The sequence below is a fragment of the Microtus pennsylvanicus genome, chromosome 11 (assembly GCF_037038515.1).
Source record: "Microtus pennsylvanicus isolate mMicPen1 chromosome 11, mMicPen1.hap1, whole genome shotgun sequence".
Taxonomy (NCBI): Eukaryota; Metazoa; Chordata; class Mammalia; order Rodentia; family Cricetidae; genus Microtus; species Microtus pennsylvanicus.
Window position 1 is genome coordinate 85,543,320 of NC_134589.1, and position 17,845 is coordinate 85,561,164.

The 17,845-nt window shown below is 46.2% G+C and overlaps 2 protein-coding genes across 2 annotated transcripts in view; one reads left to right on the forward strand and one right to left on the reverse strand.

Moving 5' to 3' along the window:
* Nucleotides 1-17,845, forward strand: part of Dock2 (dedicator of cytokinesis 2) — a 400,319-nt gene that overhangs the window by 220,817 nt on the left and 161,657 nt on the right. The window lies entirely within an intron of this gene.
* Insyn2b (inhibitory synaptic factor family member 2B) overlaps nt 1-17,845 on the reverse strand; it is a 103,891-nt gene that overhangs the window by 17,022 nt on the left and 69,024 nt on the right. Inside the window, exons 2-3 of the mRNA XM_075941340.1 lie at nt 2,616-4,870; nt 1,501-1,575 (exon numbers count right to left, since the gene is read on the reverse strand). Of these exons, the coding sequence (XP_075797455.1) occupies nt 1,501-1,575; nt 2,616-3,958 (1,418 nt within the window). The 5' untranslated portion in view covers nt 3,959-4,870. The remainder of the gene's footprint in view (nt 1-1,500; nt 1,576-2,615; nt 4,871-17,845) is intronic.

Consider the following 17,845-nt stretch of genomic DNA (forward strand, 5'->3'; position numbering starts at 1 on the left):
AAGGAAACCCAGAAGCCAGAAATGACTTGCTCAGGGGAAGGTCATGAAACTCGAATTAGACGGGAAAATAATCACATGCTCCTTTTACTAACATAAGCCATATTAAAAAAGAAAATATCACCTGGGTACTTGAAGGAATTCCGTCTAAAATGTAAGTGCAAGTTAGTCCAAATCAATTCTTCCTGCTTCTGATGAATAGTTTTTTTTTTTTAAATCCCAGTTTACTGTCTAGACATGGAATAATTTTTGTACTCTTAGTGATTAGAAAATGTGCTTTAGATGAGAGATCGAAATTAAAGAGCAGCGACTGATGAGACTTCCTGCTTCTCTTTCCAGCACTGCAGGCCTGTCTCAATAATCCTCTTTTCTGGAGGGGTGGGTTATTGCTTTGAGTGCTTTTAGCATTGGGGGGACTTTGTAAGTAGTCTTGAGACTCCTGTTATTTGGTGTAGACATGTGGGTCTTCCATGTAGGGAGCCTACAGGTCAATGAGAAGATGCTCTGAACTCTGCCTACATGGAAGCACTGGCTGGGTTCCAGGTATGCGGTACCTCATTAGGATGAGATCTCAGGTTCCTGCGGAGGGAAGGAAAAGCTCTGAGCAAAGGCGGGCGCCCTGGTGGAGCAGGGGTTTGCTCAGGCCCTTTGTCTCGCTTTCCGAAGAGAAATGTCATGCAGAAATCAGAACCATACTCTTTTGCCCAACAAAATTCGATGTTGTCAACTAGAATGAGTGCTCTGACTGGATTTCCATTGTCCTGCCAAGAGGGCTTCTGCGTGAGGAGACCACTGATCTCTCCAGTACTAACAGCAGTGACTCTTCAGGTGTGTGCAAATGTTTGCAGTCTCCAAGTGCATTCCCAGATGTTGCGCCAGTTGTTTTCCTGGCCAGTCTATTCAGAGGTCACTATGTATACTCTACACACAAGGAAACTGAGGCCAGAACAAGCAGGCTGCTATCAGATTTGGGAATTCAAACATGGGTCTAATAATTTGTCTTGCACTGGAAAGGAATAGTGTATTTCCCAGTGAACACAAAGTACTCCAGCTATTGACACAGAAGATGTGCATGGTACAGGAGATTGGGTGTAGAGAGGAAGTAGTGAGATAGGGAAACTAGAATTAGAAAATCTCAACACGAGTCCCAATCCTGGCCCCTTTGGCTCTCAAGATGTTCTGCAGGAGTTGGGCAAACCTCTAAACTTCCTGGATTTCTCTTCCCACCTCCTGACAAATAACTGAGATGAGATGCAGAGGTGGATGGGTACCTGTTCTGGTTACCTATTGCATTAGGGGATTTACTCCTAGACCCCGTGGATAAGAAATGAAGCAGTCCCTGCCTTAGAACCAGATGAAGCATTGCGCAAACACCTTCCACGTTAAGGCTCAGGTACTTGTCTCCGCCTCTCCCAGCTTTCTGCACTTAGGACATTCTGCTAGCGAGTTATGTGGACCCACAGCTTCCTGCTCTGCTGAGCAGCTCACCGTTGGTACTGATACCTGTATATGATGCATGCCGTGTTCTGACAGGTGCTGCAGTTGTTGAGGTCTTGGCCAGTCCGATAAAAGTTCCGCCTGTAAGACAGAACAGGTTGAGGATAAACACAGAGGTAAAAGCCATGGGGGACCCATATTCTATTAACTCAGTCTGTGGTCTTAGACCCACAGCTCAGTATTCATGATGCCCCCAAGATACATGAAGATGCAAGGACGAGGATGGATGAGCTTGGGGCAATGGAACCTCCCGTTACTGGGATGCCTGGTACATCTTTAGCCACTTTCAAGTGTCATGTGTTTCTCCTGCTCTTGGTCCTGAAAGATGGGGATTTTGCAAGTGAGTAGCTGGTGCATATGGAGACTCCCGATCCCTGGGCTTGGTGTTTCTTTATCAGCCTAGCCTCCTAAGGCAGCCTGGGTTGATTCCTAGTAGCCACTGCCAGCTAGTTACTTCTCTTTCCAACTTTGTTTGATGAGCTTCAACCATTGCTTTCTTTTGGTATTTAGAGCCTTTCGAGAGTGATGAACTCTACACCTCAACAAGTACTGCCTGATGTTCCCATACCACTACAGAGCCTATCACTTGGGGCAGTATGCTCTGACTTTCTTCTATCAGAACTTGGGTCTCATTTTCATGTAACTGGGTTGGTCCATGTCAGACTAGCCCAAGTCATCAAAGTAGTCAGTAGAGAGGAAGCCTACTTTAGTGGTTTTCTTAAGCCTTTCGGGACAAACACATGTGAAAAACTACAGCAATGCAAAACTGCTAACTCCCTCAGATGACAGGAAGACACTGCCTGCCATTATTCCCGGCCCCATCATTTACTGGACCCTCATTTTTATAAACCATTTTTTGATCCTGTCCTTTATTAGTCCCTTTCTTCAACCTGCTGAAACCTGGAAACAACAGAGTTAACCATGGGAGTCTATTCAGAACTGCCAAATAGAGGATTGTTAAAACCCGGGCAGAGCAGGAGGGCATCAGTTATCATCTGGGCAAACAACAAGCCATGAGCACTAGGAAGATGTTGTTTGTGGTGACCTGTGCTCTCACTCTGCCCCTTCCCAGCAAATGACTCCACTCGGAGGTGTTTTCAATATAAAGAAATTCACCTTACCCTTCCGTGAGAGCGCGAGCTTTCTCCAAATCTTGAATCACATTCAATAGGACTTTAATTTTCTCTTGGTTTGAGTGCAGCGATTCCTCCACGGATTGCAGCCGGCCTTGGAGGTCACAGAGTTCCCCCTGTGCCAGGTGACTGTGATTACTACCACCGAGCTCCCTGCTGCTCTGACGCTTGTCCTCATGCCTCAGAAGTGAGGACGGGAGATGCTCACTTCCAAGACCAGTCTGAAGCTCCGGGCTATCTGACTGACTGGGGAGCTTTGTCACATGCTCCCAACAGACAGGGACAGGCTTGGACGCACTGCTACTTTTGAGTGGTTCCAGGTCCTGGTGATTGTCACTCAGTGCTGTGCAATCCGAGGCTCTTCCTAAGTGGGCAGGCTGGCTATGAGAGCCTGGCTCAGAGGAGCCATGAGTCCGTGATGGTGAAGGAGCACACATCTTTGACTGAGATGACAGAAGGCCAAGGTCTTTGTTGTCAGGGTGATCTTTGGGCAAAAGCGATTCAGGTGTGAGTTTTCCCGTGCCTGGGGTGTTGTTGGCACTTCTGTTGGCGTTTAAGCAGGAGGGGATTCTTTCCGGGTCTGATGTCAGCTCTCTTTGCCCATCCCCTGGACACATGGTGACCAAAGTGGGTATGGAGTTGCTTTCTGCAGCTGGGCTTTCTGAGCTGAAAGTAGCCTCTCGAGCTTCCCAGGTTGGACTGTGACAAATATCCTCTGGAACCTGAATGGCAGCTGTTGCCTTCTCTGAGGACCTCCAAGTCCCAGATTCCAAGCAGAAGCTAACAGGCCCATTGCTTTGCACCTTGGACATCCTAGGGAGAAACGGGTGGGGCATTTTGAGTCTTCGGGGCCCATCCTCAAGATGCTGAGCCAGCCTCAGGAAGGCAAGGTCAGAGGACACAACATCCTGTTCAGAGAGGTTGCCGTTGACCTGGATGGAGCTTGGGGATGCTGTCGGCATTTCCACCAGGGACTTGCTAGACGTGAGTTTCTTCCTTTTGAAAACTGGGAAGTGCTTTCTAAGACTGGGGGAGGTCTGGATAGAGATGCTGCGAAAGCCTCCTGCCTTGTGGGACCTGGGGAAGGACAGAGAGTAGGTTGTGGGATGATGATGCCGGGAAGCTTGCGTCTTCCCCATTAAACCCGGGTCTTCAGGCGTTTGGGTATCAACCTCCGTCACGCCAGTCGGGCTTTTAGTGTTCCCATCTTCCTTGAATCGCACTTGCTGTGATTTGCTCCTGCGGTGGTGTGGTTGTTTTACAAGCTCCACAGACTCGAGACTGCTTCGCTTTAGGAGCACAGGCCGCACTTTCATACTTTGCTGGGCCATCGAGCCTCAGTGAGAGAGAGGAGAATCACACACTTGTCCTGGGCACATCTCCCTTAGGTCTTTAGAGCAGTATCTAAAGATGGAGACAAGGAGAACAGCCAAGCAGGGTGTAGTGGTCCACTCCTCTTGATGCAGGAAGCTCCACCGGCCATTCCCAGCCTGACTGTGCGACTTAGAAGCTGTCTGGAATGCTTCCCCTGTAGTTGAAATATTATGTCACAGTAGTCATAATCACTGAGCAGATAATCCGTGAGCTAGGCTAATTATGAAGCATCTGACCTACCAAGAGAACTGATGGGCTTGCCTGTCAGTGGATTCCAAGAAAAAGTTCTGATCCTAGAAGACGCTCGCTGTCTTGAACCAAAAAGACAACAGAAGTACCATTTGGGGGATAGCGCCACACTTGGAATGTGTGAATTCTGAAATGAACCTGCTGTGTCTAGACCAGATGGCTGCCTTTCCCAGAGCATTGAATTGCAGTGCAAGGCTATGGGAGCCTTAAACACATCTTCTTGTCATCGCATGTAAATATAAAGAGTAGGCGATGACCCTGGGCTCTGCTGCTTACATGGTACACGATGTCCCTAAGGGAGCTTCCCCACGTACGTCAATCAGAAATTTCTCCATTGGGACCATTATTTTCTTCCATGTTGCTTTCCTGTGTTTCAGTGAAAGAAGCTTAACTTCTTAAATACCCTCACTGAACCCAGCAGGGTCTGAGTAGGGCAGAATCGAGGCATCGGAGAGACTTAGAGGGCTGGGCTCTGTTGTGGAGTCTCGGCTGAAGTTCACATGTGGGCAGTGGGTCATTTCTGCAGGTTTTTCTGGAGGTGTTCAACTAAGAACCATGGTCACTGCATCTTTGGGGTCAGTGTGGAGACCAGACAACCTTTATAAGCAGTCAAGAAGTACCTGAAAAGGGAGAAACCACAGTCACCAAGTTCTAACCTCTTCATTGAGTTTCCTTTGAGTAAGAGTATCTAGCAATCAACTCGCCATGTTGCCTTCTCTCAGTTCCCGTAGTGAATGGGGTGCCCTTGGGGGTGCAGGTCCTTAAAGAAAAATCCCTGTCTACCTAGATCACTTCCTTTTCCTGCAATCGCCACCCAGCCATCTGCTCTTCATTCATAAACAACCACCTTAAATAGCACATCTTTAAGGAGCCTTCGTAATGACTTCTTCCTTAGCCACATTCCTAATGGCAGATCACACCATCTTGGATGTCTATGCTACCTCCAACACGTGAAATACTAGTCAGCAATAAAAAAGAAGAAAATTTTGGCATACATCTCTCGGGTGGAGAAGGAAAAGCAAGACTATCTCCAAAACTCGCTTTGCATGATTCCATTTGCACAACCTTCTTGAAATTAAAACAGAATTTTAATAGACAACATATTGATAACTTGCCAGGGAGGTAGGAGGAAGTGGAAATGGCCGTGAAATGGTATCACAAGGAATTTTTACTGCCACATCCCATTAAACAACCATTGCGTGTACACTTACTTAGTGAGTATTGCCCACCGCTGTGTAACTAGAGGGGATGCAGCGGGACCTTTTATATTCTGTGCTTGGGCTTCCAGCCCTCCTCTGGGCTGCCTGTAGGTGCTTAGTGAGCATGTGCTGAGAGAGTGGATGGCTGAGTGAAGGGTAGGTCCCTTCAGCAAGCAGAGGAGAGCCTGGACATAGGCAGGGCAGGTGGAGGTTCTGGGTAGCCTGCAGGGACAAGAGAGCCATGGCTTCTCCCAGCTATGACTGACATTTACTTAAGGACAAGATTCTTCTCGGACGCCATCATTTTTATTGCTTTCAAGGAGATAAATGTGCATGAAATTCTCCGAGGAGCATGTACCTTGTAAGAATAACAACCACCATTTATTGAATACTCATTTTTTACCATGCTGAGGGCTTTCCACACATTAATCATAACAACTCACATTTACTGAGTAGCCACTAGTGTGGCAGGTGCAGGGGCAAATACTCCGCAATTCTGAACGTGCTCACTCATCACCAAACTCCTACATAGATGGGTGCTGTCCCTCCCATTTTACAATGGATGACCCTGCGGCTCAGAAAGGTTGAGGAACACACCTAAAGATAAACAGCTAGTGGTAGAATTGGGCTCTGACCCTAAACTGTGAAGCCCAGACTTTGGCCCTCTTAACTGCCCCCACTGTCTTTCCAACACAAATTACCTTATTTAACACAACAGAAAAGCAAACTATCATCCTGACTGAAGAGAATACTCAGGGCTCACAGAAGGTCAAGGAGATACAATTTGAACCTGTGTCTTTGCAATTTCAAGTCAGGAGCTTTGATTCTGCCCCCTTGGGACCAAATCACTACAGGTATGAGAGCAATGGGGGTCTGTTCTGACCTAACCTAGCCCTACCAAAGCAAGTCAGAGAGGTGTGGCTGATGCGAGTTCTTAGCCTGGCTGGGTCAAACAAGAGATCTTGAGAGAAAACAAGTGATGAATGCACTTGGTTATCTTAGAGAGAGCAATCTGTGTGGCATACCATCTTACTGAGCAGACTCAAACTCTTGGCTTCCCTAGCAATAGCCCATTGCTCCTGAAGCCAGAACTCTTGACTCTACACTCAATTCTTGCTGTTTGCCGGTTCCCGTGTAACAGGGAGGGTGCAGCCTACACTTTTTCTCTAGGTCTTCTGCTTTCTCTAGAGCTCTAGATAATCCCCCACTCCTACTGCCTTGAGAGGGTTCACCTGACCCCCGGAGGCTGGGTGCGTATGTGTGCCTGATCCTAAGATAGACTAAAGTCCATATGAGATGCTGCCATAAGGCTTTTGAAATTAATCGCCTTCACATTCTCAGTATGCCTTAGGATACAGTCTCACTGGAGGACTTCACATTTTTATTGTCATCTGTAAAATGGGATGATACCCAGTAGTGGCCAGCCATGGGTTCTGTAGCTCACCTCTGGGCAAACCACCCTCTGCAGCTTTCCCAAAGCAGTAGAACTGGGTTAAAGAAAGGACGAGCAGTTTGGAAGAATTATCACCACTGGCTCAATGTCCTGTAAATCAGGCTAGTCTCTGACCAGGGCACTGTCATGTGACTTCCTAAGGTGATGACCCTGTCACCCTGCATGTCACGCCAACCAACAGCTTTAAAGTCAATTCCATGGTTCTATGACTTTGCATAGGTATTTTTTTAGGTCTAATTGGTCCTTTCATGAATGAATTTCTGTGTTCTTCCGCAAGTAGTTGCTTAGCTTACCCAGATACCTCTGAGAACAGCAAGCTTGCTGCTTGTTTCATAGTCAGGTAATTCTTGCATGTTTATAGTAACAAGTATGTATTGAAAACTCACCGTGACTTAGTACTATATGGGCATCTGGCACTAAATCCTCAACATGGCCTTCTGTACGTGAGTCTCATCTTGCTAAGTGAGCAACTGAGATTGATGAGATGGTCACAGGCCCGATCCCATAGATCTTGTACCCTCACCTTGAACTTCATAGCCTAGACATCCCAATGCCTGCTTCTACGGATTTCATCTTCCAATTATCCATTACTGTTCATTATCACATCATTTCCAAGAACGTGAACTCAACAAGACAGAGCTGGTTCTTGTGAGTGCCGGTGTATTGTGGCCCTCGGTTCTATGCCAGGCATTATGATGGTTGTTTTTCACTTCCTCTCTGAGCCCTCATGACACTCTTAGAGGCAGGAGATAGCGGTTTCTTATTTAATGGATGTGGACATGGAGAAACAGAAGGGCGAGTAATTTGTCCCAAGTTTGGTTATTTGGAAAATGACAGAGTGGCCTTTCAGCTTAAGGATGGACACTCGAGCACGGGCCCCTAAACAGTGGACCTTGCTAGCTTCTCTGGGGCTTAAATCACTCTGCACAAAACCTGTAGCAAATTTCAAATTCCCTCTACATTCTCCTCCAAAACCCGCTATCGTTCCAATTCCAGCACGGCCCTTGTTCTGGGAAAGCTATGTCCCGTCTAGAAGCTTTCATCTGATCTTTAAATACAATTGATTTTCTATTTGTAAAGATACCATGCACTCATAAAAATTCAAATAACATAAGTATTTTCACAAAGAAAGAAAAAAAAAGTCACCGGATACTTCATCACCCAGAGCCACTGCACACCACCAGCTTGGACAGGTCTATTCTTTGTTTCTCATGGCACAGTCTGTGGGCAAACTGTTTGCGAGGATAGAATGATGGACAGGAAGCCTTCCCTTCCATGAGCATGAAGGAAGTGTCACACTGTGCCTCACAGAGTCCTTCCTGCTAGCCTTCTAACTAGGGGCAGGACTCTGTTGTGTAGTGTATCTTGATCTCAGAATAATCTCCATTTGATGATATTTAGGTATTCCTAAATACTTGGTATTATTAATGATGGTATAAACAACATGTGTTCTGTGTGAACCTTGGCACATTTGTCTTATTATCTCCTCAGAATAGATTCATAGAAGAATTGATAGATGAAAGTAGTTATATTTAACCCTCTGCTGAAACTGTCACTGTTTCACTTAGCATTCTGGGAAGTTTGGCATCTCTCACCCTTACCATGTGTACAGAAGCCCTTTCACCAATGCCTCTGCCCTTATACTTGGTCAGTTCCTGACAACTAGGTTTTTTTTTTTTAATCATTGCTAATAAAGGAAGGGGAATGTCATATCTCATTCTTGAGTGGATATTATTTAAACATTTTTAACAATTTGTTTTTAGTTCTGCATATGTGGGGGTGCACATGTGGGTGAGGTTTTGGGAAGTCCAGTGAAGCATTGGAACTGGAGTTAGACAGTTGTGAGCAACCTGAAGTGGGTGCTGGGAACCAAACTTGGGGCCTCTGCACAAGAACAGTAAGTGCTCTTAACAGCTAAGCCATTTCTCCAGCTCCATATAATTGTTCAAAGTTTGATTTTATTTTTTAATGATGAGCATTTAAAGTTTTTTCACCTGCACTGCATTTGGTACAGGTAGAGACTGAGAACTTAAAACTGAGTATCTGAATCATTAGGCTAATGTGAAAATTCTGTGTCCTAGGCAGAACCTAGGACGTGTAGGAGGCAGTCTTCTCTTTCAGTGAGACTTGTATCTGTGTTCTACCTCTTCCGTCCCCACAGTCCCTGGGCTCTTTATCCTGGAGAGTTCACCTGGCTGAAAGACATAGCCTGCAGGAGGCCTTAGGTCTCCTGGGCTCTCGGCTATCCACTAATTGATAGGGAGTTCCTTTGGCCTTGGTGGTTAGGGCTTAATTAAAACCTGGCCAGAGTCCAGAATCGTTCCCTAGAGCCATACAGCATCCTGCTACACGCCTGGAAGCCTGGGAGTCAGAGCTGATCTTTACAGTAGTTTTCCCTTAATCATTGACTTCCTGAACACAAATCAACTGTTTGTATTCCGGCTAGGCCTTTCGCCCATATCGGAGGTCCTCAGAGAATCAGTCAGGGTCCATCTGTTGGACAGTCAGAGCCACGCATGCCCCCTCTGTGAGCTGCTTGCCTCAGGCTTCCTCTGCCTCTCCAGCTCCCTGTTCTGGAGTGTGTGCAGGTGATACCAGGAAGAGATGAGTGCATAGGCTTTGACCTGTGATGGCTTGGACTCTTGCTGGCCCGGAACACTTGAGTTGGCCTATATAAAACTTCACATAATTGTGATGATTGCAAGAGATATCTAAGGCGGTCATTAGGTCAATGGTAGCTCATTAGATAGACTGCAATACAGGTACGAGATGTTTGTACGTGGCTCTTGGGTCTTCTGCCTCTGCTCACAGGGGAGCTACATGAAAGTGGCCGTCACAGGAACCATGCCTAGCACCCTGTCACCTCCATGCTTCACACACTGTCCTATGTCCTTGTCTTCTGGCGGTGTCATTATGTCCCGACACTCTGCCTCTTCAACAAAACTAGAAGCTCCCCTGAGAACAGGATGTAGTGACAGTTGACCCTCAACTTTTTCCCCTGAATTGGCGCAGAGCAGATCTTCAGCGCATGGTCATAGAACAAATGAATTTAATCACATGTCATCTATATCATTGCCTTCTATATCATTAAGCAGTCTAAAATTTTTTATTTCAGAGGTGAGATCTTGTTATATTGCTCAAGCGGTCCTTGACTTCTTGCCTCAGTCTTCCAAGCAGCCGGGACTCTTATGTGCACACTACCGTATCCACTGCACAGAGTTCTAGAGCTAGCACAGCACCAATATTTGCATACCTATTTAATTAAGATTAAATATGTTTTCAGCTTTCTTTCCTTTGCAATGATGTATTATCAGTAGTTCTAGAATGAATGAAATACATCCATCCTTTTAGTATGTTATGATTTCCCAGTATATGACTCAGATTCAATTGGTCAAACCTGGAGGCTTATTAGAGCTGTGTACAGTGGACAGGATACAGACTCCGAAGAAGAATAGTCCACATCCCTACTGCAGCAGGAGGACGAGATCCTGCAATGCCACCCAGGGATGGAATGGGAAAGCGGTCCCGAACGTGACACAGAGTTGTAGGTGACGTGGAGAAAAGATACAGTTCATTTCACGTTTGTTTAACTATGAGAACACTTTTCTTTGTTAATTGGGGTTTAACCTTCAGGCTTAGGAGCAAATAGTAAATATTTCACTGTGTTCGTCATAGTTCTGTTTAAGTCGTTCATGTCTCTTAACGGCAGAAGAATGGCATGGTAATTGATGTGTAGACAATGTCTGTGGTTGTGTTTAACACACATTTTTCATAAGACAGATGGTGGAATGGGCCTGAGGCCATGGGCTGGCAATCCCCATTTTAGATACTGGGAAGCCATTGGTGAGTTTGAGCAGGAGGCTCTTTTTATTTTATTTGTTTTATATTTATTTATTTATTTATTTATTTATTTATTTATTAAAGATTTCTGTCTCTTCCCTGCCACCGCCTCCCATTTCCCTCCCCATCCCCCAACCAAGTCCCCCTTCCTCCTCAGCCCAAAGATCAATCAGGGTCCCTGCCCTGTGGGAATTCCAAGGACCACCCACCTCCATCCAGGTCTAGTAAGGTGAGCATCCAAACTGCCTAGGCTCCCCCAAAGCCAGTAAGTGCAGTAGGATCAAAAACCCATTGCCATTGTTCTTAAGTTCTCAGTAGTCCTCATTGTCCGCTGAACCATCCTCCTGAATATTAACCTTCATCAGGCGATGAAAGGAAACAGAGACAGAGACCCACATTGGAGCACCGGACAGAAATCTCAAGGTCCAAATTAGGAGCAGAAGGAGAGAGAGCACGGGCACGAGCAAGGAACTCAGGACTGCGAGGGGTGCACCCACACACTGAGACAATGGGGATGTTCTAATGGGAACTCACCAAGGCCAGCTGGCCTGGGTCTGAAAGAGCAGGCGGCTCTTAATTTCACTGTTTTTTCTTTCGTACAGCTTTATTTGCTGACCTGTTTGCCCTCTCCCTTCTCTTTCTGTAGTTGGAGTCAGCAATGACTCTTACTATTTATGCCACATTTTTAACAAAGTATTTTCAGATCCTACATAATCCCTACTAGGAAGCTGGTAAGCATTGCTTCTGGTTTAAAGAGGATTAGAAAAATTGACCCAAGTCTCAGGAATGGGACTCGAACATGCTATCAGCCTCAAGGTCCTGATGACTCATTCTGTTTCTTTCATTGGTTAGACATCTGTCGATTTTTTATGTGGTCTTGTTTTCCTGGCGGGAGAACATATTCCTAAAGGAGAAAGGGGGGGGGGTCTTAGTCATTCCCCGTGATGTCTGAAGTCTGAGGCACAGTTCTGAGTCTACGGAGGCCCTTCACAGCCACTACTGATCATTGGCCCCCGAGTCTTTGAATTCAGAATCTATTCTCTTCTATTGGTATTCATTGAATTGTTTGCTCAAATCCGTTGGCAGATGTTACCGCACACATGTCTAAAATCAAAGAATTGATGCTATGGTCTAAATCTTTTATCCATGTTTCCAATACGGAGATTGCCCCAACATCTTGCTCCATAGGCCTTCTAGAAGAGGGGAATGCGTATTTGGGGTCTATCTAAAGCCATATCACCCCCCAAAATGCTCCAAAAGACAAAGGAACCTAACTCAACTTTTTGGCATTTTTTCCAAAATGGGTAAGCAGAAGCCAGAATTGGTCTCTGGAAGTTGAGGTTAAGATCCAAAATTGCAGGCATTCAATATCAAAAGACCATAGATAACATATACTGGTGACAGAATCTTGTTTTCGTTTTCCTCTCTGCCACATTGGGCCTTTCTGCACAGCCCCAGATACTTACTCTAAGGTCTCCTTTATCTGGCATCTGCGTCACCCCGAGAGTGTTTTCCACTTTTGCTCACTTTATTCTCCATCTTGCATTTAGCGCTTCAGCGTTCTTTCCATAGTACGGTCAGACCCCACTGGCCCCACCATGTAACTCCCCAAAGATGATGTCCCTTTGCACTTCAGTTCAATCTAAGCTCTTCCTGTAGTCTTCAAGTCCCACAGGCACTGCCCCTGCCACCCTCCTCATCCCCTCTCACCTTGTACCACTCTTCCTAGGCTCTCTGTGACCTGATTCCCCTGGTCCTTTAAGGCCAGGGTCATTCTCTCCATCTGGTTTTCACTCTTGCTTCTGTTTCTAAAGCGATCTTCCCCATCATATTCTAAGACTGGCCCTTCCTTGTGAAACCTAGGCTCTAAGGCTAATCAGACACAGCACTCTCTCCTGCCCTTTTCTACCTCCCATTTCCCTCTGGATAATGGGCGACTCTGTCTTCGTAACTTGTTAATTCATTTATTTACTGTCTATTTGCTCCCTGCATGGTAGGAATCTCCTTAAATGTTTGATGATTGAATGGGCGAATGATTTCTTATAGACAGAGGCTTCGAGGACTAATATAACCTTAGTAATAAAATGGAGAGCTTTAGAATTTGGAACATGGGAGAATCTTATTCACCAGTTCACAACTCTCCCTTAGTAGTGGAATCATCTTTCCAAGTTCAAGCAGTAAATCAATATCTGCAACAGAATCAAGCAGAGCTGTTCTAGGAAAAGTGGGGAATCTTAGTCACTCTGAGTCTTACCCTAGGGTCTAAGATGTCTATAAAACCAAGCCAAAACTCCCGAGATAATCCTCTATATTTCATAGATGAGAAATCAGGTCTCTAAGCTGCTCTCCTCTATCTTTAAATGCCTGAAGAGCAGTGTTGCAGGTATGTATCCTAGGTGTTGTGGCTCCTGGAAAGTCATAGAAGCTCAGGAAACACTGGTGGAGTTGCTTGGGTAGCATAGAAGGCAGAAGCCTAGTGGCATGTGTAGAAGGCTAGGACAGCCTGCTCTCCCCTGGAGTGTCAAGAATGGTGATGGAGCCATGACCTCCATCTGAATCAGGATCAGGGTCAGCCTGTGGGACCAGACTGAGGGAGGAGACCAGCTCCCTGCTCCTTAGAGAGGAGGTCATGGCTATTATTCCCCTAGCTCTCTAGGCCACTAAGTGCATTTGTCAAAGAAACTAGAGAAGAAAGCTTCACCTTACTCTTTACCTTTATTCTTCTTCTTCCTCATCATGCATTTCAGAAATAAGCAAAAACAGGACAGGTGTGGGTGGGAATGAGTGACAGTGTCCCACTTCCCTTCCTTCTCTTCACAAGACAAGTGGCCCACAGCAATGACTTGTATTGCTTGAAAGACTCCCCCTGAGGCTACAGAATAGCAACAGCCTAAGGTCAATGTTGAATTTCTGTTTCCATGGTCGGTGGGATCCAGTTGTGTTAAGGAAAGCTAGAAACACTTCCTTACCCCCAGGACCATTTCCTTTAGTTTAGTGACACCAGAGGTTCATCCCCTTTTAATTAGTTTTATTTGTAATTGGTGATCTCAACCTATACATTTTCTAAGTGACCTCTTCCATACCAAAGGACCCTTTGCTCCTGGTTTGACAGGCATATCTGCCTGATTAGAACATCAGCTCTCAGCCCCTCCCTCCTCAATAGCTCTGCTGATGCTCTCAAAGCACTCAAAGGTGGCGCATGTGTGACTCCCTTCAAGGTCTTACAAGCCAGGCCTCATCACTGCCATTTTGCATCTGAGAAAACCCTAAGGGTAAAGAAAGACTTGACCAAAATGTCTGGCAGGACCATGAGAACTGCAAAATGTGATTTGATTTGGGAACTTCCGTAAGAGCTGGAGGAAGCTAAGCAACCATTGCAGAATCATTGGAAAGGCTGCCCGGGCCTGTCAGGAACCCCTAGCCCTAGCAGGCAATCATTGCCCACCTTCCAGAGACATATGGCAGTCCTGCACTCTGCAGCATGCCATCCACGCTGGTACTGCAGCATGCTGCTGGGAACTGCAGTGATTTTCCCTCTTTTGGATCCCTGCCTACACTGCAGAAAACTTTCACTAGAGAAACGAAAAGGGGAAGTTTACGGTAGGAGCTCATCCCAGAAGAACAGAGAGCTCAGGGCAGCCAGCGGCTGGCAGAAGCACAGGATGCTGGCACCATTAAAGGGCGAGAGTTTCTGGCATTGCCAATAGCGTACTGCAGCACAGATGCTGCCAATAGTTGCCACCATTCACATCACCGGGGTGCAACGGTCTGTGTCCGAGAGGCCTGACGTAGAGCTTTGGCAAACCTCAAGCACCATTCAAGCAGTAAGGGAATGAAGCCCCAGGGGAAGGGCTGCTGTGGGTGTCCCCAACTTTGGTACTGTGGTTCCTGTGGGACCAAGAGCTATCACTGCCTTCCTGTGATCCATTTCCTCCTCTTTTGGATCCCTTCCTGGTCTTCTCTACCATGACTGAAATAGCATCCCATTGGGGGACATGTTCTCTGTGCTAGTTCAGAGCAGAAGCCCCACTTGTCTGTCATGCCAATCACAGGCGACAGGACCCCTTCTATTTATTTCTGGTATGATGGGTCCATAGTGTTTGCATGAAAATAAGGATGTCCTGCTTGGGTTAAATCATATCATTTTTTAAAAGTCTCATATGTAAACATTCTCATTCCCTCTCTGTCTTCTTGCAAAAATAAGGCAATTCAGACAGAACAAGTCACTGTCAGTAGTCTAGGCCAGTCCTAAGCCCATTTATCACTAGGATGAAGAAAGGCTAAGTGGTGGTGACCTGTCTGGGGACCAAGGGGTAGGTATTCCTCACTCCTAACCATCCACACCCACCTGACTGTCATCCTCCCTGACTGGTGTATGGGATATAAATCTGCATGTATTTCTTGATCCCCTTTGTATTATTGGCAGTAGGATCACACTCCCTGTAGTCTTCCAGTATTCTGTTAACTTAAACTCCAACCACATGCCTTTACCTTTCCTCTCTATCCTTAGTTGCATCCATTATCCTACTTGCAACCCATGTCCTTGAGTGACATCCTCTGACTACTTCATGAGGTTTGTCCCCGAGGAAGAAGTCCTGTGCTCACACATACCATACCTTGCAAAGTGGTCCAGGATAATGTCTAGTCTTATCTGTTGGCCTAGCCTCCTCATTTGGTCTTAGGAGCAGTATCTAGCACACAGTAGGTTGTGAGGACTGCCACCTCGGCTTCCTTTCTTCTGGCCCAGAGATTGTCCCTTGTTATCTACCTCCATACCCTTATGGGGGGACTTTAATGTGTTGCCTCCATAGGGACTTTATTACGAGGGATGCTGTATCGAGCCAGGCTGTGGCTATGTGCCACAGCCCTTGCTGGGCTGTTGACTGGGGGTGGCCTTTGTTTCCCAGAGCTGTTCTGAGCCAACTTACTGCCTAGGGACACAGAAATTGGCAGGAAATCCCAGCACTTTGGACAGATGGTAGGGAAGCTGACACCACCGCTGCTGGGTAATGAGAAGCTCCAACAGTCTGCAGCAGCCTTCTCAAGAGGGGTCCAGAGTCTTTTGAGTTCAGGTATGCTGTGAATGGCTTGCATCGTCTGACTTACCAAGAGCTCCTAAAGTACAGCAGAGGTCTAATAGTTTAGAAAGTAAAGTCCAATGGACAGATGTTTTCATTGTGAGAACTAACTACTTAGGTTTCCTTACTGGCCCTGCTGATATCTACGTCCATTTTGGAGAGTAAATAAATCAACATCCCTGTGTTTTAATCTTCCCCTTTTCATACATGGCTAATACTATTCCTTCAGAAGACACTAGAGACCTTTAAAACAGAGGACACACCTATAAAGCCATCAGAAAAGTGCCCGTCCAGTCAGAAGCACTTAATACAACTTGGTGGCGATTCTCATTACTCCTTGGTGGCACTGTCTTTAGGATCAGCGGGAGAGAAGCAACAAAGTGTTCTCTTCATCTGTAAAGCACACAGAAGGCGTGGGAGTTGATGACAGAAGTGCAAGGACAAGATTACTTAGGAGAAAACACAAATTAAAACCCAAAATGACAACTATATGACCGGATCTAGGAAGTAAGAAGTCAAGTTAGGAGAGAAATGTAAAATTTGGTTTGCCCTTCCTTGTAAGGCAAGCCATGATTCTGGGCTACATATATAGGCTGTGTTTTCCCCATACAAAGCAGGAACGGACAGCCATCAGGACTGAGGGAAGAAGCCAAAGATGGTAGAATGGTGATTTCGACAAAAGCACCTGGAATTTTGGAGCTAGACCTGTGGAGTAGTGTTGGCCTGGGTTCAAACATGGTTTCAGTAAATCCTGTGTTCTCAGCCTCATTTTACTTCAACATGCAATTCGTGATGACAAGTGAAAGGGACATGCATCCCAAATAGCTGATGTGTGGGCTGGACGATGAGGCATGGTGCTAGGCATTGGTGACATCTCAAAAGCATTAGTGAGGATGATGGTGACAGTGGCATTAAAGTCAACTGAGGCATAGCTTGCTCTTTCCTCAGAGCAACACTGTGGGGCTTGTTGAGCAGGGCCAGAGTGCTGGATCCTGAGGGAGTCGTCTCTTTCACTTCGAGGGGGTGAGAGACGTCAAGCCAGCTGGAATGGGACTATAGAAGGAGAACATGCTCACCAGTGACCTAGATTTCCCATATCCCATCAGCATCAGCACCAGATCACCAGAGCAGATAGATGCCTGCAAGTCAGATACACACCTCGGCATTTCCCTCTCATTGTCCTCAAGTGGCTCTGAGAACAGCAAGGTCAGAAGATCACTCTTGGAGGATATAAATTTTTGTTGTAGGCTGCGTGGAGCTGCCTAGGGACAGGTTTGGAGCAGCCCTGGGAAGCCCCTTGGAGCTGCGTTGCTTTGCTTGATATTAGTGTCCTGGAAACGGAGCTGTCTGCGTTGCACATTGTGTTGGAGGATGATTATTGCTGTCAGAGGTGAGGCTCACGGTGTCCCTTCCCACTCCTTACTGGTACACAAAGGCTGCCTGACAAATATGTACACCCAGTGTGCAGACTGTGCTGTCTGTCCACCTGCCTCTACCTAGTCCAGAAGATTTTTTTTAACACTTTCTTTGCCTTAGATTTTTCTTGAGTGGGAGGAAATGGATTCTCAGAATTCTAATTCATGCTATCAAGCCTCTGCCCTGATCATAGACTAACTGGTATTGATTTCTACTTATGTCATCTCCCTCCACTAAGATCATGAGAGTCTCACAGTTTTTTTTTTTTATTAGGGGCCCCAATATTAAACCAACAAGCTTGTTTTTCCATTTCTCCCTGCCTCTACCCTTTTCACCTAATCTATAATTCCATTAAGCTCCCATTATATGTCAAACACTATATTGAACACCAGAAAGGCCGTTTGGCTCTTGAGAGAGATGGGCAGTGAAGGACAGGTTGGTGAGAGTCTGGTCTAAGCAAGGTCAGGTGTGCTGTGAATGTCTTCTGCTGGGTCCCCAAGCTTGCTTAGATGCAGCTAGCCTCTGATCATCCTGTCAGATGGAGGGGAAAGTTCAGCTGAGATCTGAGAATGGGGACAAGTTCAAGTGGCAAAACGAGAAGGACACAGT